General features: G+C 33.3%; 1 protein-coding gene across 13 annotated transcripts in view; it reads left to right on the forward strand.

The window, feature by feature from the left end:
- CACNA2D1 (calcium voltage-gated channel auxiliary subunit alpha2delta 1) overlaps positions 1 to 23,343 on the forward strand; it is a 453,733-nt gene that overhangs the window by 249,112 nt on the left and 181,278 nt on the right. For all 13 annotated transcript variants that reach the window (XR_004899638.1, XM_036010681.1, XM_028525346.2 and 10 more), the window contains exon 5: positions 16,963 to 17,004. Coding sequence is in view for 12 of the 13 variants with exons in the window: in XM_036010681.1 (XP_035866574.1) it covers positions 16,963 to 17,004 (42 nt within the window). In the remaining variant the exon portion in view is untranslated. The remainder of the gene's footprint in view (positions 1 to 16,962; positions 17,005 to 23,343) is intronic.

A 23,343-nucleotide genomic window follows, 5' to 3' on the forward strand; every position in this document is an offset into this window, starting at 1 on the left:
AAATGTTTGTCTTAACTTACCTCTTTAATACGTGTTTTATAGTTTCCTCTAAAAATAGAATTATTACCTTAGAAGAATGATGCTTATTCTGAGCTTTAAAATTCCCTTCGGAGGTTTTTTACTGCAACTTTTCTGATAGCCCTACCCACAGTCCGGTGATAAATCAATGACTGGTTAATTAAACATCAATGTGTGGTCATCAAAACATCACTGAAAGCTGTGGTTAAAGGTTTTAAGGCATTGAGATTTATAAAACTAATATTTTCCACAAGTAAATGTATATTATACATCTAGAGATCTGATGATCTATTTCACCTTTTTACATGATTTGTCAGTTTTAGGTACACCTGTAGGCCAGAGAGTCATTTAAATGGGGATTGGAAAAAAATGGTAAGTGAGCAACTTACAGTAGAGCAATTGTCTTAAATTTATGAAAATTTGAGTCTTCAGTGGCTAACATACAGGAAATAAAATCTAAAAATCAAATATTTATTTTATTAATTATGTCTAATTAATCTCATAGTTTACTTTGTTTTGTTTATACATGGCTAGTCTGTCTGCCTTTGGTTTAGAAGTAATAAGGACCCAGAGTTTTTATCATGGGTACTTTTAAGTCCTTTTCATTAGCTCCTGAGGAAGCTAGGTTCCTCCTCATCTCAACATCAACACAAAATAACTGGTGGCAACGGAATGTAGCTTGGTTCCTCCCTTAAAACACCTTATTTTCCAGTTTTACCAAGGTGTCAGACTTTTCAAGTACCTTTGTAATGGGAAAAGACACCGGAGTTTGGGCTGCCCATCACTACCAAATCCAATAAGCAATGACAGTGATTGAATCTTTTATGGGCGCTTTATTCAGATGGCTGACTATCTGAGAAGATGGTGGGTTCATACCCTAACAAATCATCTTCCCTTCTCTTTCCTGGCCAGATCTTTTATAAGGGGGTGGGGGAGAACAAGCAAGGTTCGGGGAGGGCTTTGAAATTCTGGGAGGATTAGGTGATCACCCTGCAGCCTTCCTGTTCTTCGCAGTTAGCTGTTCCCAAGGGGTGAGGGTGGTCACACAAAAGGCCCAGACGCCTCCAGCGTGTCCCCAGGCGGTAATCTCTAGCCAGTGCCCCGGAGGTCGACTGCTTTTCCCAGGAGCCAGAATGGGCCTTATGTGTAGTTTCTGAAACAAAAGCTTAACATACACATTACTTGCTAGACTTATAACTTTTTAGCCTAAACTAAAATTTTCCAAGTCTTGTGTCCCCTGTCACCTTTGACACAGGAATGGCCTCTGGGAATGTTTTTCCATCTGGCCCAACGTGTAAGTGTAGATAAGATGGACCAAGTAATGGACAGATTGAAAGTGAGTGTGTAACCACCTGGATGGTCAGGTCATGGCAATAAACGTAGGTGATCTGAGAGATGACGGTTGTCTTTGTCTCTCATGAGCTTTATAAATCATCTCAAAATAATATGCTACTGTTGAATTATTAATGTAATCATTTTGATGATTCCTTAGTGTATTTCAAAATAAGAATTAAATGAACAATGCCACATAATTATATATGTGAAATTGGAAATACTATTTACACATACAATGCATTTGACTAAAAATGTATCTCAACTTTGAAAAACAAATACTCCTTGGGTGGTTTTTGAAATAGTGGGACAGTTTGTAATTTGATGTCACTTCTTTAAAATCATTGTTCCAGTTTTAATCTCAAAGCTTATGTTTAATGATACTGCATTCTCCATCCTCAAAAAAACTCCTGCAACAATAATTTTAAACTTGTCAGAAATACTATAAAATATATTTTAAGTTATATGATAAATGTGTTACAAATTAAGGTTGCTATATTTGCCACATGGAAATACAGGATGCCCAGTTAATTTGAATTTCAGATAAATAAACATCTTTTATATAAGTTTGAAGCATCCTTTTACTAAAAAAAGTTATCTAAAATTAAAATTTAAGTGGGTGTCCTCTGCTTTATCTGGCAGTGCTACATTAGAAATACTAATATTTTTAAGCCCTTACATGTAAACTCTTAGCCTCAATTTTTGACATTCATTAAGATCTTATTTCCCTTTTTGAGCAATCTCTAAATAATTTTTAAACACATCTAGACTAATTACATAACTGTGGTTTTGTATCATTTACTTGATGGTGTCAGGAAAGGCCATTATGTATAGTAATATTTATCAGTTTTGACTAATCATATTTAGGTTTACCTTGTACTCTGTATATTACTTGAAAACTTTACTTTTCAACTATAAAATTTGGATGCTCACTTCACTTGAACTGCTTTCACTTCCCTTGTTTCTCTTGGGTGTGTGAAGAGCTGCTGTATTTTTACTAAACAAGTAATCCATGAAAGTGACTAAAATACACAACAAATTGGAAGAAAGAACAGAGCCTTCTAATTTGGTGGAGAGGAAATAGTGTTTGCAAAGGTTAATTAGCTGCTAATATATTTTCTTCACACTTCTCACCTAGATATTGACTTTGAAATTTAAATGTAAAATATTTTTCATACTGAGTTTCTCATACACTAGGAAAGAAGCCAGCATGATCAAAAGATGAATAAGTTGATGTTTTCTTTGCTAGGTGACACATCTGGAAGCATAGTTTAAAATGTAGACAACTTTGTAATTGGCTGGGCTTCTCTGAAGTATTTGTGCTTTCCACTAAAGTGACTCCAACTGTTTATGATTAAAATAACCTCATTTAGGGAAGTCTATTAGCTGAGCAGTTCATATTTTACCTCAATTTCTTATTTAAAACTATCTAAACATTATTATTTATACTTAACCAAAATAAACATATTGACAAAGTTTAGGAGAATGTTATTTGATGTTTCAACCTTCTCTTATTCTGTTTTATTTGTATAATTATATCATTGAAACAAATATCTGGGGTACTTAAATGATTGTATGTTAAACTGTAAACTTCATTATAATTGTATAAAATAGTCTGAAAATAATGCATATAGATGATAATGTTAATATTTTATATATCTTTTAAATTTGCAAAGTTATTTCAGATAAATTATAGCATTAAATGATTACTGTAATCCTTTGAATTAGAATTTCTTTGCCCAGTCCATAGATGAGAAGACAAAACAACTTTAGATAGATTAATTTGTTTGCTTGCTGACACAGGCTGAGAATTGGACTGAGAGATAGAATTCAAATATTTTTAATTTGTCATTCAGTACATTTGCACTGCATCATGCTGCCTCTTCTTGATACAACTTTGTGTATAATATCTTGAAAAATATAAAGGTTTTGTTTTTTTCTAAATAATTATACATTGTGAAAATTAAAATGAATAATTTGTAAAAGTATGCCTAAAGAATAAAGCATGGCCCAGAGAGCTTCCTTTCCCTTTCCCTTCTTTTTAAAACTTTGAATGAAAGATGAAATACAATGTACAACTTAACTAGGCCTACATTGGAAGTCTTTTGGATTCCTTGACAACCTTTTGGATTGTGGCTTTTATAAATTAACACTTTAACAATTATTTTTTTAAAGATTTATTTACTTTTAGAGCAGAGGGGGAGAAACATCAATGTGTGGTTGTCTCTGGCACGCCCCCCTACTGGGGACCTGGCCTGTACCCAGGCATGTGCCCTGACTGGGAATTGAACTGGTGACCTTTTGGTTCGCAGGCCAGTGCTCAGTCCACTGAGTCACACCAGCCAGGGTGAATTATTCATGTTTTAATTAGAGACAAGTTATATCTAAAACAACGAACAGTTTGAAGTAAAGACCTCTTTGAAATACAACTTAATTGAACACAATTCCTAAAACCAGGTTAAGGAAGGGCAGGCTACTAGGAATTTTTGTGTACAAAGCAATAATATATTATTCAGTTGGAATGTCGTGCTTCTAAAATGTCAGAATTTATTCCACTTATTTTCTTCTGCAGTGGCCTTTCTTTCTTTGTACTGTTTACAAAATTATTTTTATAGAGAGTAGAACAAATTTAAATTGTACTCTATCCCCTGCCAAAAACAGACAAGCAAACAAAAAACACTTTTCTACTTCAGTTAAGCACAAATGAATGACATTCATTGCACTAATGACAGGTAGCAGTTAATTTATGCCATATTGGGGAGATTGCCAGGAATAAAGGGGTTGATTTAAGCTTGTATGATATTTTTATCTCAGCACATTCATCCTCAGAAACAGCTACTATTTTTTCAGGAATAAATGAATATACTTTGACTTGACCTCTTGAAACATAAAGAAAAATAATGATGCAGAAGTTCTTATACTTTTACATATTCCTACAGAAATATGGTAAACAGATTTCAAAGGGAGAGAAAAAGAGAGACATCTTTGCCTTTGCTTTTCAGAATTGAAAGATGTGTAAGTTTTGGTAGGTGTTCACTTGAGAAGAAACCTGATCAAAGACTCACTGGAAAAAATAGGTGAACACACCTACTAGGTCTTCTAGATCTAAAGCAAAACAGTTACTCAGTGGAAGCCTAAAACTATATGGGTGGAAATATTCTAGAGACTGTTTTTGCCAACTAACTCGTCATTTTACAGATGAGGAACCAAAGCCTTAAAAAGTCGCACTGCTAACTAGGCAGTGAGTGCTAAAGTCTTTTTTATGTGCTCAGTAAATATTTATAAAACACTCACTGTGTGCCGATAGTAGATTTTGCCCATATCTCCTGAACACACACACACACACACGCATGCACACACTCTCCATGGCTTCCTACTCTAAGCATCTGCACATCTGTGCTGGAGGACTTTCTCTGGTGGCAGGTATATGCAGTGGTGAACACCCTCAACCAATGATGACTGATGTGGGTGAAGACTTCTGCAGTTCTTACTCTTTAATGTAACAATTCAGAATGACAGTCTAGTCTTTGAGCAGTTCCCAGAGGAACAAAGCCCTGGTTGCCTACCTGCTCTTAACACACTATGTTGAATTCCTTCACCTCAATGTCTTACTTCTCCACTCTCCCATTGGTATTTCCCGGATCAGCTCCCAAATAAATTCCCCATACTTAAATCCTAACCACAGGGACCGCTTCCCCTGTGCTCTAGAGTTTCTCACAAACACATCTTCACTCTTCCACTGTGTTTTCTACCTTTAAGAGGAGCTAAGCCATATATATGTCACTCTTAACTCTGCTTTGGTCTTCTGTACCAACTGAGGACATCCTCACCAATCATTTTAATGAAAAGGAACACTCCTCATTCTACATCTTGAGTTCTTTCTAACTCCATTAGGCTCATTGTATAGACTTCTAGCTTCGTCTTTCTGTATAAAGGTATCCATTTTGAAATTTATAAATCTCTTTCTACTTAACAAGCCTGAGTTTTAAGACTATTACCTAATAAGTACTTAAACCAAATACAATATTCAAACTAAACAATGATGTATCAATATTTGAATTAGCCAATCTCCGTTTTCACCTAGAGTGTCAAAACCCATTGTCTAAATAGTGGGGAGCTGGGATGGTGGGAACAAAGGCGTAGGAAATATGCTAGGTAATACAATATTGTGATACAAGGTTAATGAATTTTAATCAGTTTATATTTTAAAAATATTATAGGTATTTCATATCCAAGGAATTTTAGAAATTTTAAATGATGTAATATATGTACATGCCTATCCCATAAAGGACATATAATAAATGTCTCCTCCTTTTCCATCTTTCCCAACCTATATAGCTCCAGTGAAAAATGAATTAAACTGATATGGTGAAGACAAACTTAACATCCTTTGAAGGTCTAATTCTGGCCAGATTAATTTACACTCAGTAATTCATTGACTATAGTGCAAGTCTTTATATTTTATTTTAGTCTGATAGTATTTTGAAGTTGAAAATGATTAATTCGGAAAGTCAGTGCTTTTATTGCCTCTGGACAAATCCACAAAATTCTATTGGTAAGATATCAGATATTGTTATGATCAGGGCATTAACTTTGATCACAAGTCAAGAGAATATGTGGGTTGTCTAAGTCGGTAAGAAGAAGCATAGAAAATGAAATATTTTGGTGGATTAAATTTTAATATTTTGGATGATTATACCCAAGGCTTCATTGGATTTATGGATTAAAAGAGTTTAAAGCAAGTTCCTTTGTGTTATAGATGTGCTTGTTCAATTCTGGACTGTGTTTCCTAGGAGATATGGTAGCTGAAGAAAATAATATATTTATTTCATCATATTCTACTTTACTTTTCTCCTACAGTTTAGATCATGCATTTATTGATGTTATTTGGAGCACTAAAAAAGCTTGAGGCAGATTCTTATTACATTTTGTCAGATGAAGAAATAAGTTGCTATAGTCTTAATGATTAGTAGGAATTGATTTCTCTTTAAGTTCAAGAATCAAGGAACTTTGAAATCACACTTCAATAGGAATTCCTCCTTGATTTCTTATAAGCATGAAAGTGGTCTATATTTTGACTTATTTGAAGCAATGCTAACATTGCCAGAACCATAGTGAGTGCATCTTCACATCAAAAAAACAACCCTGCTGATAGTTTTCAAGGTTTATTTATCATGCTTGATTTTTATAATTAAAAAAATAGGGTGTTTAAAATTTATTAAAAAGCTATTCACATTTTTCTCTGATGCATTTTGTATGTGTGCAGGTGTGTGTCCGTGTCCACAAGGGCATGTCTGTGCGTTATCTTATTTTTCAGTCTAGAATTTCTAATAGTTCCTCAAAAGCCAGTGATTTCATTTATTCATTTATCTGCCCATTCAGTAGCAGTTCCTACATCTCAGACACTAACTCTACTCAAGTCAACATAATTTAATTTTCTTTCTCTAAATTTCAAAATTTACTTCTTTTTTGTAGACATAATGAACAGTTCCTTTGGTGAATATTACAAACATTTCTTTCAGCTAGGATGATATTTCTCATGGCATCACCAGCCTCATAGTACAGCGTGGTTCTGGAGTACTTAAGTATCTTTGCAGTGAGGACTTTAAGCATAGTGAAGACACCTGGGTCTATCATCTTTCCCTGTGAACACGCCTCTTAGATGGCTTTGAGTGTTGCGACTAATGTGCTGGGCCAGTTCTTAAGTAATACTTCAACTTATAAGCAGCGTAATGACAACTTTAAAAAAACAACTATAATGTCACAAGTTTATAATGGCAATTATTCAATGAACCAGTATAAAATGGTATATGTTATCAGTAACAGAAGTATGCCTTATGCATTTTCCAGCTCTGTTCTTCCAGTAAGCTAAAATATTTAATATTAAATTAAATTCACCCTTTATGACAGATTATAAAGCAAAGCTAAAAGAACAGATACAGTGAATGAATGTCTTCTGATAATTATTAGATGTTGTCTTTATTATTAGGTTCACCATATAGAGTATATAAGGAATTTACTGTTTCTAAAACTTAGATCATTCCTGCAAAAATTAGATCATTCCTGCAATCATATCATCAGTCTGTACATAGAAGTAGCAAGTACTAGATTAGAGATAAGAAGACCTGAGTTAGACTCAGTTTAACTACTGTTAGTTTTAGCTTTCAAATATGCAGAATTGAGATTGATAACATCCATCCACTGCCTTATTTTTAACAATCAAGTTCTCAGTCTAGAATTTCAGATTTATTTAGCACATTTACTTAGACTTTTACCCACAGCTTTGCATCTATATAAAACTATCTCTCTCTCTATATATATATATATGTATGTATATATGTATATATACATATATATTCATTCTTATAAATGAATTTTAAAAATCCTGAGAAATAAATTATGTACACTTTTCACTATAGTCCATAGATCATTGAACATCTTAGCAATAGTATTTCACTTTAACTTTTTAATAGAAACTGTGATAGTCATGCATATCATCAAAACTTAATGCAGTTATTGCCCTGGCTGGTGTGACTCAGTTGAAGTGTCATCCTATACAAGGAAAGGTTGTGGGTTCAATTCCTAATCAAGGCACATATCTAGGTTGCAGGTTCTATCCCCAGTTCGAGAGCCTTCAAGAGGCAACGAACCAATGCTTCTCTCTTACATTGATGTTTTCCTCTCTCTCTTTCTTTCTTTCTAAAAGGCAGTGAAAAATGTCTTCATGTGAGGATTAAAAAACTTATGCAGTTATTGTATTTTTATTATGCAACTAATTTGTATAGGCTAGTGAGAAGTTGATATGTATAAAAATTTTTGAAGGTGTACTATTCACATAATATTAAGTTGGCACAAAATGATATTTGACCTTTAGTTCATTAGAGATTTACTAGAAAAATATTAAAATGATTTTTTAAAAAAATATGTAAACTAAGAAAATTTCGATCTTGTGGTTTCTTTGATTTTTAATCTTCAGCCAAAATTTTAAATTTTGTACAAAAAAAGAAGTTTTATGTCAGAACACATCTAGAGTTTTATTTCACAAATCTTTCTCTTTTGCAAACCACCTGAATGTAATTGAAGAGAAGATGGACACATAGCAAAGAAATGGGATAAGAAGAAATGGGATGCAGGAGGGGCTATTGTCCAGGGTACGAGTAGGAGAATTACTTCTAGAATAGCTATGCTCTCATAATGCCACCAACAGAAATTAAAATTCAAGCAAATACTATTAACTACTAGTAACAGGAATTAGAATGGAAAAAAGCATTGTAGGAGTTAGAAACCACAATCTAACCAATTTAAGAAAAATAATAAATTAGTGGTTCTCTAACTAAAAAGCAAGGAGATGCAGGGAGCCTCAGGCATATCAGCAGTCAAGCTTTAAGCATCTTATCTTTTACAACCTTAACTACTCCTGAAAAATGAAACATTTGTAGTTAAGTTATAGGGAAATAAGATACTATAATTTGATAGACTTAGTTAATGTCAGTGGTTAGAGGAGTGGTAGGAACTGCCAGCCAAATGGAATCACATGATTGGAAGAAACAGTTTTCCAAAGATGGGAGAGTTTCTGAATAGAAGAAAATTTACCAAAACAAAGCAGGTCCACATGTTTACTGTAGATTTTAAAATGTGAGAAGTGCCCATTTACATTCTGTGAGGGCATCTTGTGTCATTTTCTCCATCAAGATTCCACAGTTAGGGTGTTCGAATGGATAAGAAAACGTCTGGTTTATTGCAAGATTGGGCTTTTCCTAGGCAGAAGCCAATAAGGACTGATGTGTAGGGGGAGTTGGGGTTGGAAAGAGTTTGCTTAGAGTCACGGAGAAGTTTGGAACACAGTAACACATGTGATGGACAGGATGCATATAGAATCTAGCTACCATTTGCATTAGACTTTCTTAAACACTTACCTTGTCTGCCCTGGCTGGTGTGGCTCCGTTACATCATCCCTTACACTGAAGGGTTGTGGGTTCCATCCCCCATCAGGGCACATACCGAGGTTGCAGGTTTTATCCCTAGTTAGGGTGTGTACAGAAGACAATCTGTTGGTGTTTCTCTCTGTCTCTCTTTCCCCTCCTTCTCTCCCTCTCCTTCCCTTCCTCTGTCTCTAAAAGCAATGAAAAAAGGAAAAAAAAAGAAAAATTTACCTCATCAAATTGATCCAATTAAAAATAATAACAGAAACTAGAGATCCCATGTTTTCACTCTGCTATACAGAACCTTCGAAGAAATGACCTTAAATGAATTAGACTGACAGCATACTAACTAATCTAAGAAAATCGAATTATAATAATTCACTTTGATTCATATATAAGATCCAGAAAAAGCTAATAGATGAAGTCTATGGATATTCCTGATTTTTCTTTATTAATATATAAAATAATATTTGATAACACATTATCAAATAACATATGCTATATATGCGTTATCATATATCTAACATATATAGGCCACATATTGTGTAACAGGATCTGTGCTAAACTCTTCATGTCGGTTGTCTTACTTATTATCTCTCGGAACAGAATGTGAATGTAGGGTTGACCCATGTCTTCAGTTCAGTCATCTGGTAACCTTGCTCTTCAGACAGACTTGTGCCCATCTTTACTTTTTCTTTTTATCTTTGTAAATGATATTCTCATGTATTCCAAACTTCATACAAAGATAATGACACAATTGTTTTTCCTTCTAAAGGACCATTGTCTTGAGTTTACTGCTTCAGCTACATTTGCCTATCTTTGGAAACATTCATTCTATTCACATTCTTTCCTCCCCAGCTCCTCCAGGAACACACACACAATCGTGCACACACACAGCCTCACTGACACAAGTTCCTTGTTCCTTTGTTTATTACAGTGCCACAGTGCTGCTGCTTGTCTCTTCCCAGGTACCTCGGCTGACTTGGGCACAGTCAATACCAGGTCAAATTGCTACAAAATATATTAATCACATAATCTTAGTTATAACTGATTTGAGCTAAACAATAGGGATCTTTGTGGGCAGGAATTAACATAACTCATTTATAGAAGGTATCCTTAATTTTTGTCTGATTGATTTCATATTAGGAACTGAAGAGTGATAAAAACAACAGTAAGGATAAGGTTTTGAAGACTCTAGCAGACAACGCAGTTGCCTGACATTTGTCAGGTTGTGGATCACTGTGCAGAGCCAAGGGGCAGCCAAGAAAAGGGTGTTAATAAATTGGACAGGAAGTTAATCTCTGTTTGAATTGGGAATGTGTTACACACACATACACATGCACACGTCAGATGTTGGATATAAAATTTTAATTTTCAGTTCCAATATTTAAATCTTGTCCCTGGCAACATCTTACTTCCATGTGGAAGCTTTGTATTTATGCTTTGAATTTTTAACATCAACTATTTATCAGAGGCCAACTTTTATAGGAAAGTGGCATGCATGAGACTGTCACTTACAGTATGCATTTTAAAGATGGAATGGTCTATTTTACTCAAATTTAATTTTTGACTCCCAGTAGATGCTGGGAAACTAAAGTAATTTATCTCTCAACATGCTAGGGGATGTTTTAAATTTCAGTAAGCAGCAGTATTATATTAGCATAGACTATTTGGGTAAATTTGTTTGAAGGAGCTAATAAATAACTAAACTACTTGGTTAAAGTCAGAAATGAAACAATTTGTTCTTGTCATTGGGTGGTGCTTAAATTATGACGAATAGCTCTCTAAAGGTTTGACTAACCTATGAATCTGGTTTGAGGCTCTTCCTGGCTTTATCCTACCATCAGGCACATAATGCACTGAAATCCACTGAAAACCTCTGTGTTTTCGATTAAAGATTAAATAAATCGAACTCTGTGTTTGAGTGTGAAATACCTTCCAGTGTAACGTCGGTTAATAATTTACATAAAATATTTAGCCAGGAGGATCATAACCAAGACAACTCAATTCTATAATATGTGCCTGAGCTAATTAGTTGATATGCTATAGCTTTTAAGTACTAAAAGATGCAGTATAACTATTTTCTCAAGGACGGGGTAAGGGAATTTTGAGTATGGGATGAATAGGATAGGTACACGTTTAAGAAACACACACAGGCACATTTGCAAACACATGCTAGAACTCATCCACAAGGGGAGACTTCCGCAACTATTTGAAATTGTTAATTTTCACCTGTTGGAAACCTGGGACAGTTTTGATGTGCGTGGTCAAGCCATCCAAGGGCAATAAGAGATATTCTTCAGCTGGAGCAGATTGTAGCAACTGGCTGAGCTACCTCATGAGAACTGGGAAGCAAGAACTTGCCCCTTGATGGTCAGGTATGATCCTCATCTTTGTTTCATCAGGGAGTGAAGTCAACAAAATTATAGAATTAGTGGGTTCTGTAACCCTCTGTTGGTTATAAGACCCCCAAATCTCCACAGGTAAAGAGAGAGGAATTCAGCTCATATTTTTGCCTCTTCTTTAAGTAACCCCCCTCAGGACATTTACCTGTTGTAATACAGTTTCCTCTTCTAATTTTGTTTTAGCAAAGACTTTACGTTGACTAAAATGTATCCCTGTAAAAACATTGGAACACAGAAGCCGGGCTGATTCAGTGTGAATTGTGTAATATTCCTGAAAATTGTCCTTTATCCCAACCTGGTTAAGATTGGTTCTGGATATATTTTGATGATTTGGTGATTTGAGTCATTTGATGTTAGATTTATTTAATTTAACAAAGCCAAACACATCTTTCTTTATAATATTAGCAAGTAATATGAAATACTTTTATTGAAAATTATCTAAACAAATATAAAGAGAAATACATCTATGTCTTATTTCATTGGAAGCAATTTATTTTTTTAAATCCTAGTTATATGGATTTGGACATATTATTTGTAATATTAAGTGCAATAGTACATTGACATTACATTTATGCATTTTCAATATTAATTTTTAGTATTTTTCTTCTTTATAATTAAAATTTATATTCAATGTTATTTTGTATTATTTCAGGTATACAGCATAGTGGTTAGACAATCATATAATTTACAAAGTGTTCTCCCTGATGTTTCCAGCACCCACCTAGCACCACACATAGTGATTACAATATTATTGACTGTATTTACTATACTCTACTCTACATCCCCATTACTATTTGTAACTACCAATTTGTACTTCTTAATCCCTCTGCTCTTTTCACCTAGTCCTCCAAACCCGCCCCCCTCTGGTAACCATCAGTTTGTTCTCTGAAACTATGAGTATCTTTTTATTTTGTTCACATGTAAGTGAAATTCTATGATATTTATTTCACCTACCATAATAGCCTCCAGGTTCATCCATGCTGTTGCAGATGGTAAGATTTCATTCTTTTTTACCACCGAGTAGTATTCCACTGCACAAATATACCACAGTATTTTTTTATCCACTCATCTACTGATGGGCATTTGGGTTGTTTCCAGATCTTGGCAATTGCAAATAATGTTACAAAGAACATAGCGATGCATATATTCTTCTGAGTTAGTGTTTTGCGTTTTCTCAGATATATAACTTGAAATGAATTGCTGGGTCATAATGCAGTTCCATTTTAAGTTCTTTGGGAATGTTTCATACTGTTTTCTATAGTGGCTGTACCAGTCATCATTACCACCAACAGAAGATGCTGTTGTTAATGTATCTTCTTATATAGCAGAGCTAATGTGTATTTTTATATAGCAAAGGAGATAGCTATAAATGAATATGATAGGGAAGAGCAATGCGATTTCATCAAATTATGATTTTTCTTAAGCTTCCATTTAGAATTTTTTTTCTGAGCCAAATAATTCTTATGCTATCTAAATAGAAGCCATTCTAAAACAAATCACTGCAATTTTCTGTAAGAAAGTATGATGAACTGAGACTGGAAAATATTTTTATTAGTTATATAAATTTACTGCCCTATGAATGTTTGCCTTTTATTTTAGTGTCATACTGCCACATAGATGGACTGAGATGAAAAATTAAATGCACAATTAGTTTCTCCAAATCATTACATAGGTTGACCCTTACTAAAATTGATCAGTTGAGCTTTCCTGTAAAGCAAAATAAGGGAGTAATGAAATATGTATGCTATCAATGCAAGTTTTGAGGTTTGGGAAAAGAAAGTGTATTTATAAAAAATATTTCTCAGCCAAAAGCAATGCCACATTTACTGGAGAAGAAATTTTGTTGTGAGGCACTGGATGTCATCAGTCACACATCCCACTGAAGCCTGTGTTCCTATTAAATATGACAGTCTGATAAGCACATACATTTAAGGGCTTCATAGTTGTTTTTCTATAAAAATCACACTTTTGTTTTCCTTTGCATTTATAAATTTTTATCTTATTTTTTTAATCCTTACCCAAGGGCATTTTTTTCATTGATTTTAGAGAGAGAAGAAGGGAGAAAGGAAGGGAGAAAGAGAAACATCAATGCAAGAGAGAAGCATCTATTTGTTGCCTCCTGCATGCACCCTGACCTGGGATTAAACCTGCACAACTGTACTTGAACAGCAATTAAAAAATGTGAAATAAAATAAAATAAAATAAAATAAAATAAAATAAAATAAAATAAAATAAAATAAATTAAACCTGCAACCTAGGTATGCTCCTCAACTTCGAATCAAACCTGCAAGCTTTCAGCTATGGGACAATGTTCCATCCAACTAAGCCACACTGGCAATGGCTGCATTTATATTTTGACCATGTAAGGAATTTACATTATATTAAAAAATGAGGGCTTTTAAAAAGTAGAAATACAAATTACCCAGTTAGAAGAAGTATGAATATTTGACATATATAATTATTTTGTGATTAATGTATTTTTTATAGTTTACTTAAAAGGAAAAAAAAACAGCTTTTGGAATTATGTTTTTGAAAGTCGAGAAACACTTGTACAGTTGTATAAAATTTAAGTAATCTTTGAAATATACATGTTCAATAACATTTTTGGAAGCAATATAGAACTTCTAAAAGAAGAGGTAATAGGGCTTTGTATAAAATATAGGACAGAGACCAAGGGAAAGGCATTTGGAAATTCTCAAATAAACTCAGTTTTCTGCATGTCAATTTTTATTATAATTCCAGCACAGTCTATCTTAATGGAATCAAGATACTTAGTTTGAGTTAAAACTAGTATTTCTTTATAATTTTTTACCCTCTTCTGTTATTGTAGCTGATACTCTTAATCTCAAGTTTAATAAATAAATTATCTTTATTTGTTGCATGTGACCATGTGTGACACACAAGAAAAAAGTTCACTAATCAGTTTAGTCCATTAACACCAGTACCATGCACCAAGTGTAGCTGTAGACATGACTGGTTTTATATGATCAATCTGTATCCATTGTTGTACCTAAAGGATAGGGGTAGGTATGTTTAACTTATTTTGTATCTCTCTTGGCACAGCAGTATTTAATGAATGTTGAAAATAATGCTGAATTGCTTGAATTTTAATACAGTTTTACCTTGTTTTCAACACATTTCAATTTTGGACATATAAGCAAGCAGTTGGCAAAAATAAAGTCTAAAATGAAGATCAACTTGTTCAGTGTTTTAATTTTTGATGGACTGCACGTTCTAAACTGAAAATTATCTCCTAAGTATAAATTACAGAGTTGCATGAGGGATCAATAAACTAGTAATTAGATTTGGGTCTCAGGTGAATACAGAAGATTTTCTTGCTTTATGTTTATGATGAGTTATGATTTTATATTTTAACTTTGTTACAAAGCTAATGCTATAAGAAATGTTTCAGGAATTAGAACTTGCATGCATTTAAATCCTCTAGCTACATAATTCTTTAAAAATCCTTAACTGATAAAATTAATCCTTAATTTTATATTTTTATTATATTTTTCCATTACCATTTATTCTCCCTATCCTCTCTTACACCAACACCCTCCCCTTCCCCTCATATACACCATACTGTAGCCCCTGTCCATGAATCGTTCCTTTTCCTCTTTTTGCTTGATCCCTCCAATCACACAACCCACAATCCCCTGCCTGCAGAGCTGTCACTTGCTCTCTCCCTGTGTCTGTCTCTGTTTTCCTTGTTAGTTCAGTTTGTTCATTAGATTCCACATATGAGTGAAATGATATGGTATTTGGCTTTTTCTGACAGGCTTTTTCACTTAGCATAATGTTCTCCAGGTCCATCCATGCTATCATGAAGGGTAAAATTTTCTTCTAGTTTTAAAAATATTATTGACTCTGTATGAGATAAATTGAAACTCATGAGTTTTATTCAGTGTTCTGGATAGTTAGCTGTTATATTTATGTATATAATACTTGGTTTGGTTGTTTGGTCTTCAGAGAGATATATATTTTATAGATCTTTAGCCTCATGGTAGGTTTCTCACATCAAAAAAAGGAGACAGAATTTATGGCAAATAAATCTGGAAATCAAAAAAAGACCTATTTTTTTTTCTTGGAGATCTATAATATGCATTTATACACTGAAAATCTGTGAAGTTCCACAGAAAAGAGACAATTTTATCTTTCTGGTGTATGCATATTCTAAAGTCATATCCATAGAATGCTTTTGCCTATGTAACATTTATTACAGCTTGAAGCACTAGTAATTTTGGGGTGGAGATATTTTAAGAAGCATTAATTTAATCTGTTTTCCAAGTAATTTTCTTAAAATATTTTTCATGTATCGCATTTTTTAAATAAAACTTTAGAACATCCTCCGTATTTATAAAAACACAAAATAATGTGGTTTTTACAAGTGCATGTTACTACTGAAGACTTTACATAGTTCTAGCCTCAAAGGCTCAAAATAGGAATTTTTAATTTCTTGACAATCATTTTATTCATTCTTTCCATTCCATTTTTCCTTTATAACACAATTTGTGTCCATAATTTATGTTTATGACATATTTTAGCAACCTTGATGATTAGTAGAAATGTCCATTTATATTTATTCTTGAAGGGCCAACACATTCATTCAATGCTTTGGTAGAAATTGAGACTATTAGTACATTAGATAATCTGATATTTTCTTTTGCTGTCTATATCTACAGTTACTTTTGATCCCTTATCTGAATCTCATGAAGAAATTTCTGCCAATATTGTGCAGATATACTGTTCTTCAATAATGGTGTCAACACCTGACATATATGTGTGTAATATATATACACATACAGATGACATATATAAATGCTATATATATGAACATATACATATATATGTTTAAAAGTCATGGTTTCAGCAAAGTATTAACAAGCCACTTACCTTAAATTTTTCTTGAATTATCATTTTTATCATTTCATGGTTTAGGGGTGTGTGTGTGTGCATGTATGTGTTTCGCTATGTATATATATAAAATATATGTATAACTTATTTGCATGATTAATTTTTAATTCTTTTCTTGACAAATTATTCTGAGACTACTGAGATCTTTTACCTCAATGCAAAAATGTGCTTTTCTAATATCACTGATATAGTGTTTTAATATGTTCTTAGAAAATATTGATAATTTTATGGATCTTTGTAGAATATATTGTGAAAGGAATATTATGAGGGTATTATTATTTAAAATATGGATAAAATTTATTCAATGTTTCATCTTGTATATTTTGTTTTTCTTCAAATCAATAAAGCATTCTTTTTTTTATTTTTTATAGAGTAATGAGGTTGTCTACTACAATGCAAAGGACGATCTTGATGTGAGTATTAAAAATTTTACCTTAAATTCCAAGGTGAACTTAGTTATACTGAGATGATTGCTTTTATACAACAAGTTGACTTAGCAGATTTAGTTTTTCAGAAAATGTGTGATAGCATAAGAAAAATACCAGTTAGACACAACAAGGTAAGGATGAATTATAGTGCTTATGTGATCTTTAACAACTTACTGACATCTTCCTAAGCAGAAATGCCATGTTTCTCTTGATGTGAACGCACACTGTACACTGTCCAGACCTCAGTCCACTGAACTGACTTGAATTCTCTGCATGCCATTTGCATTGCAGACAAAGATTGGATCCCATCTGTCTCTGTGTCCTGGCGGCTGTCACCCCGGTCACTAGACATGTATACTCTGGCCTAAACTGCATAAGCCAGGGGAAGCCCATTATTTCTACTACCATATGAATGACATTCTGTAAGCTTAGCAGAAACTGGTCTGTCTGTTCAATCTTTGAAGCATATTAGGTTATTAATATGCCTTTTAAAATTAATTTCTTTAATGTACATATTTAAAAGACTTTAGAACATAGATTACTATAGCAGAAATGAATTATTTCTAATATTGCCACACTTGGACAGATTATGGAGACATTTTTATTACTTAGTTATGGTGGGAAAAAATTACAAAATCATAAAACAATTTACATACTAGTTTTAAATTTTCATGTATTTGATTTCTGCAATGAGAAAAAATATTTAAATGTACTTATCTTTTTTATCCAAAATATTTGTTGAGGGCCTCCTATATTTTAGGTATTCTTCTAAGAGCTTGAAGTATATTAGTGAAACAATTAAAGAAATATACTATGATTATTGTTTATTCTCATAGTTTTTATCTGAATCAAAAATATGTATTATTATAATATATATTAATTAATATAAGTAAACCTACTGAACTTATCTTGTTTTTGGCCTTCTTGCATACAAAAAGTCTCTAATATTACTGTGGGTTTTAATTATCCCCATAAAAAGTCTATATTCTCTTTTTTAGGCCATGAGCTGAGCTATAGCAAATAAAACTAAAATCTTTTAAAAAGCAAAATTCAACCTTTAAAATTTAAGATTTAAAAAGTATTGTCATCATTTAGAGAAATTATTTTGACTCCTTTATATGTAAATAAAAGTTTCAGAATAATTGGCAAGAAGTATTATATAGTGGAAAGAACATAAAAAAAAGGATCAGAGACTTTGATTCAGGCCACTGTCCAGCCCTAAAATTGTAGTTGCCCATAGCACACTAAAACCTATTTAAATTCAAACTGTTTTTCTGCATCTAAGACATGCTACAGTTGATTAGGTAATCCATACATTTCGTTCCAGTTCTGCATATTATTGGAATCCTGCTAAAATAGTCAAGATTCCTGGAATTAGGTTGTTTCATATAAAATTTTTGATAATTTGTAAAGAACTGTAAGATTATTTCATACTTTTATGGCAAAGTTCAAAGTGCTTTAGGTATGGCAATACTAATGATTTTGTAAAACCCTTAGACACTGAATAAAAATGAACCATGTTTTATGATGAGTATATTGGCTTGGCTATTTAGGAGAAACCTCAAGTAAAAATGGTGAAGACAAGACAAAGGCTCATTTTTGTTGCATGTATCATTCTGTATATAAGGTCTAACATGGCAACGCTCAGTCATCCAAAGTCCACGGTGCTTCTTTCATGTTTTCTGCTCTCCTCAGTATAGCTTTTCCATTTTGTGGTCCAAGAGTGGTGCTTCAGTATCCATAATGATTTTTGCATTCTGGATAGCAGGAGGCAAAGGTCATGTCCTTTGCCTTTAAAGGCACATTCTGGAAATTGCACACATCACTTCTATCAGCACCACAGTCCACAATTTAGTGACTTGCCTTGTCTAGCTGCAGTAGGATATGGAATATAATCCACCCCTCACCAGACAGGCATGTATGTGAATAAAAATATAGGGTCTCTTACTAAAGACAGAACAGGGAAAATACTAATTAAGAGATAATTAGTTTCTACAGATATCTTCAAATTGCTCTTCTTTTATAAAATTTAATCTTTATTGTATATTTTCTCAAATTACTCTCCTGGACATATTAAAGTTAATGCACAAACTCTACTCAATCTGAGTGCCTCCACCATTTAAATACAGTATAATTCTTCAACTTGGAACTGAGGAAAAATTGTCTTTTACAGTAAAGTGATTATAAAATTATATGCTGTATTGAGTATTTTCATCTTAATGTATGTTTTGATCAGCACAATGAAATTGAGTTCTGCAGTAGAAATGTTTACTATCTGACAATGAAAGAAAGTTGAGACATGTAAGTAAACGTGGCACCTTGATGTTCTGCATTAGGATTTTCAGTGGTTATAATTTTTTTGAAGACTTGCTTATCTGATGAAGTTGGATTTCAGTAGATGATGAAATTTACTCACTGTCACCAAAAGCTTTGCAATATAGGTGGATTTAATTGGCTGCCATACTCAGAGCTTTATACATGTTATGCTTGAAGTTTTATATACTAAATGCTCACAAATCACAATGGCATCTTATTGTTCTGATTTGGATTGGCTTACCATCACTATTCTTTGTGATGATTTCTCCATATACCACTTTAGATGTGTAATTTTCTCAAATTCCACAGAGCCATACCTTTTATAAAAATTGATGATTAGAGATTATGTAATGTACTTTTATCATCTCATACATCAACATATAATATCTAATGAACAAAATAACTAATTGGAATACTAAATATTGAAGCAACACTATTAATTAACAAATTTTTCCTTATATGTTTGAATGGTGTAAAGTATCAGAGATCTAAATGAAGTTTCTACTTTAAGTGTTATAACTCCTTAAGTGAACTAAAATATTATAAATCTTGTGCCTATGGTTATCACTTATAATTTCCCCCCAGTTCTACAGTATTAGCAGCAGATCTGTTTGTCCATGACTATTTCTAGTGGAATCATGATGTTTTCTTATTTCCTGTCTCTATTACATCAATCATTTCCATCACCCAAGTTTAGGCATATTCTCACATGTTTATTTCAGAGCTATTCAAATGTTCTCTTATGCTTCTGAAGTTTTATATAGGTTTAATAATATACATGTTAGTATATAAATATTCCTAAATGTTTTATTCATTGTTTTTCTTCCATGATCAATATCTTCAAATCAGTTATTATTGCCTTTATTTGGTATTTAAGACCCTGAAGAAACTTTAGCAGTATTTTTTCTAAGTCAATCTGACATTTGCAATGAAATGGCAGTTTCTTCTCTTTGGAGTCATACCCAGTTTTTATAAATTATTCCCTTGGGTCCTTCTCTTGAGTATAAATTTCTGGAGGGCAGCTCTTGGGTATTCACAGCACCTGGCATAACTTTTATAACAACTAGTAAATTGTAATTACTTGATAAGTCTTTTCCCAATAAGTTTACCAAAGATCAAGTCAAAGCATATGGATTAGAAATAATATTCTAAGGCTGAATGGAAGAAAAGCACTTAGGTCTTCAAAGTAATCTGCAGGCAGTTGTAGATTGGAAAGACCTACAGAGTTTCTTTCAGGCAAAGATTTTTTTTAAATATCAATAACATTTATACCCCAAACTTGCTCAAGACTATTCAAGCTGAGATTTCCACAAGGCAGCTAAATACTGAATTTATCCTCGAATAGTTTTATGTTTTGCTTATGAGTGGTCTTTGAAAACAAGTGGCCGAAATTTCCCCAGTAAATGTGAGGCAAGGCCAGATCCAAGTACAGATAAATGTTGCTATGCTGATGCAATGTTGAGAACAAAAGGAGTGTGAATGCATTTGGATCGATACATTCTTCAGTTTGCCACAGTTCCACTACTCCCTGTTGTCTTACTCTCAGTGTGCTTCCCACATCTACACAATATAAAATAATAATAATCACTTAAGATAGTTCAAGGTAGAATCTTTTGAATGCCAGTATTTAAGGGAGGTGACAGCCAGAGGTGGGGAGTGTGAAATATGAGTGGCTGGAGAGGAAGATAGGGTAGTTTTCATAATAGAAATAAATCATATGAAGAAGGTCATAAATTTAGTACATGGTGAATTCAGGATTAAATTTAGGATCTTCTGATTCCTGTTATCTTCCATATTTATTATGACGGTCTATCACTCAGTTAAGATTCAAATATAAAGAAACACATGTTAAGTATAATCTATTGATTTTCATTATAATGATGATATATGGCCTCAGTTAAAGGTCAAACAAGTATTTAAAGGTGATCAGTTATTCCTTTGGAGTATAAACCTTCTTTTTAAATTTAATTTAATTTTGTTTTATTGATGTTCAATTGCAATTGTCCCAATTTCTCCTCCATAGCTCTCCCCTACCCCACCCAACCTCCATTCCCACAGTCAACCCCACCTTATTGTCCATGCCCATGGGTCCTTTATACATGTTCCTTGACTATACCCTACCCTTACTTTCCTCCAGTATCCCCCTCTCCCCTCCCCTCTGATCATTGTCAGTTTGTTCCTTATTTCCATGTTTATGGTTCTATCTTGTTCATTTGTCTGTTTCCTTCATTAGGTTCCCCTTATAGGTGAGATCATACAGTATTTGTCTTTTGCCACTTGGCTTATTTCACTTAGCATAATGCTCTCCTATTGGCTACACCTGAATTAGTGAGTTTGTGGGGGGGCTATCAGGCTATAAACTTCTCAAGGACTTGGATATAAGACAATTTCTCAGGGGCATTTCATAATGTTTCTGCTACTCAACTGAGATCAGTGCTATTTATATTCACCTTGTGTGTATAAAAATAAACAGTGACAGCCAAATTTAGTTAAAGTAGTGACTGAAATAAGGGGTAGAGTTAATGTCCCTTAGTATTGTATAATATAATACAAAGTTATGACTATAGTCTTTTAGACAAGCTTTCCCCTTACACGGAAAACAATGCATGTATAGCTGGACTAAACTGTTTGGTGAGCCACAATTCTCACAGAAAGACCTAAGGCACAAACCGTTACTAGGAATTTAAGGTGATTTTTCCTGTGTCCAGTGTGCTGGGTAATGTTAAAATGGTCTCCATTCTGATTACCTAATCATGGTATCCTAGAATTTTCTAATCAAGTGTTAAGTATTTAAAAACCAATTCAAACACTACCTCCTCGTGAAGCCTTCCTTGGTTTTCCTAGGTGGGAAATGGTATTTCCTTCCTTTGGGTGTTCTAAACAACTTTTTACACATTTCTGGCTATAAAGGCATGTAAAACCTCACATTATAGTATTTGATATGGGGATAATCTTCTCTATTAAATTTTTAGCAACTTGAGGTAAGGATCTTACTTTCTTTAATTGTTTAGAGTCATTGTTGAGAATTGTGCTTGTTAAATTGGGTAGGTGTTTGTGTTTCTGTACCTGCATTACTCACACAGCATCTGTGAAGGTTTGTTCACCTTTCAAAGTGTTTACTATTTGCATATAAAATGGGAAATCCCTTGTAATCATGGTGGAAATGAAAATGTCAGTTTTGTTTCAAGGCTAGGTGGAAACAAAGTTAAGAGAGGAATGGCAAACCTGGTTTTGATGGTGGACCATATTTGAATTAATTTGTAATATAAACTTTTTTTGTTCATGTACCAAGGCAGGCTGCAGAAGGAGACAGAGGCAAAGGACATTGTATCCTCATCTCTCACCTGCTCTTCCTCTCATTGACCATCAATGGTCGTGAGGTCTGAGTGATGTCAAAACAGACAACGTGGCTTCCCATTCATCTAAAACCGATTCAAATTGGAAATATGTAGCAAAGTTAGAATATGTATTTGAAATTGCTGCAGGTGACATAAGGTCAGGATTTCTGGTTTTTAGTCTGGACAGATCTGAAAAGCTAAGCTATTAATGAATCTCCATGAAACATGAATCAGGATTATTGTATTATTCCATCAAACTAAAGGTCTTTTGATTCAACATATAGTTAGGGTAAATAATAGTTGTTGAATTTTAATTCCATTGAGGCTACAACATTAAAATGGGTATAATGTTTTGATGTAAGATTTTCTTTTGCTTTTTACTTTTTTACTTTTTATCAGGAAACATATTTTAAGTATATGGTAGAGAAAAGAGTATAATGCATTTCCAGAATTGTTTCACCTATTTGCTTAAATATTTCAAGGTAAATTAGAAATATGACATTTACTCCTATATACTTTAGTATACAACTGTTTTTCCCCTAAATGATGACATGAAGGCATACATGTAAAATCACTATTCACATTGTTAAGCAGAGGAGATAGGAGAGTGTGATGTTTGAGAAGTCATATGATGTGAGTCTCAATTCTGCCATTTTCTAGCTCAATGGCA

This window comes from Phyllostomus discolor, chromosome 10, assembly GCF_004126475.2.
Source record: "Phyllostomus discolor isolate MPI-MPIP mPhyDis1 chromosome 10, mPhyDis1.pri.v3, whole genome shotgun sequence".
NCBI lineage: Eukaryota > Metazoa > Chordata > Mammalia > Chiroptera > Phyllostomidae > Phyllostomus > Phyllostomus discolor.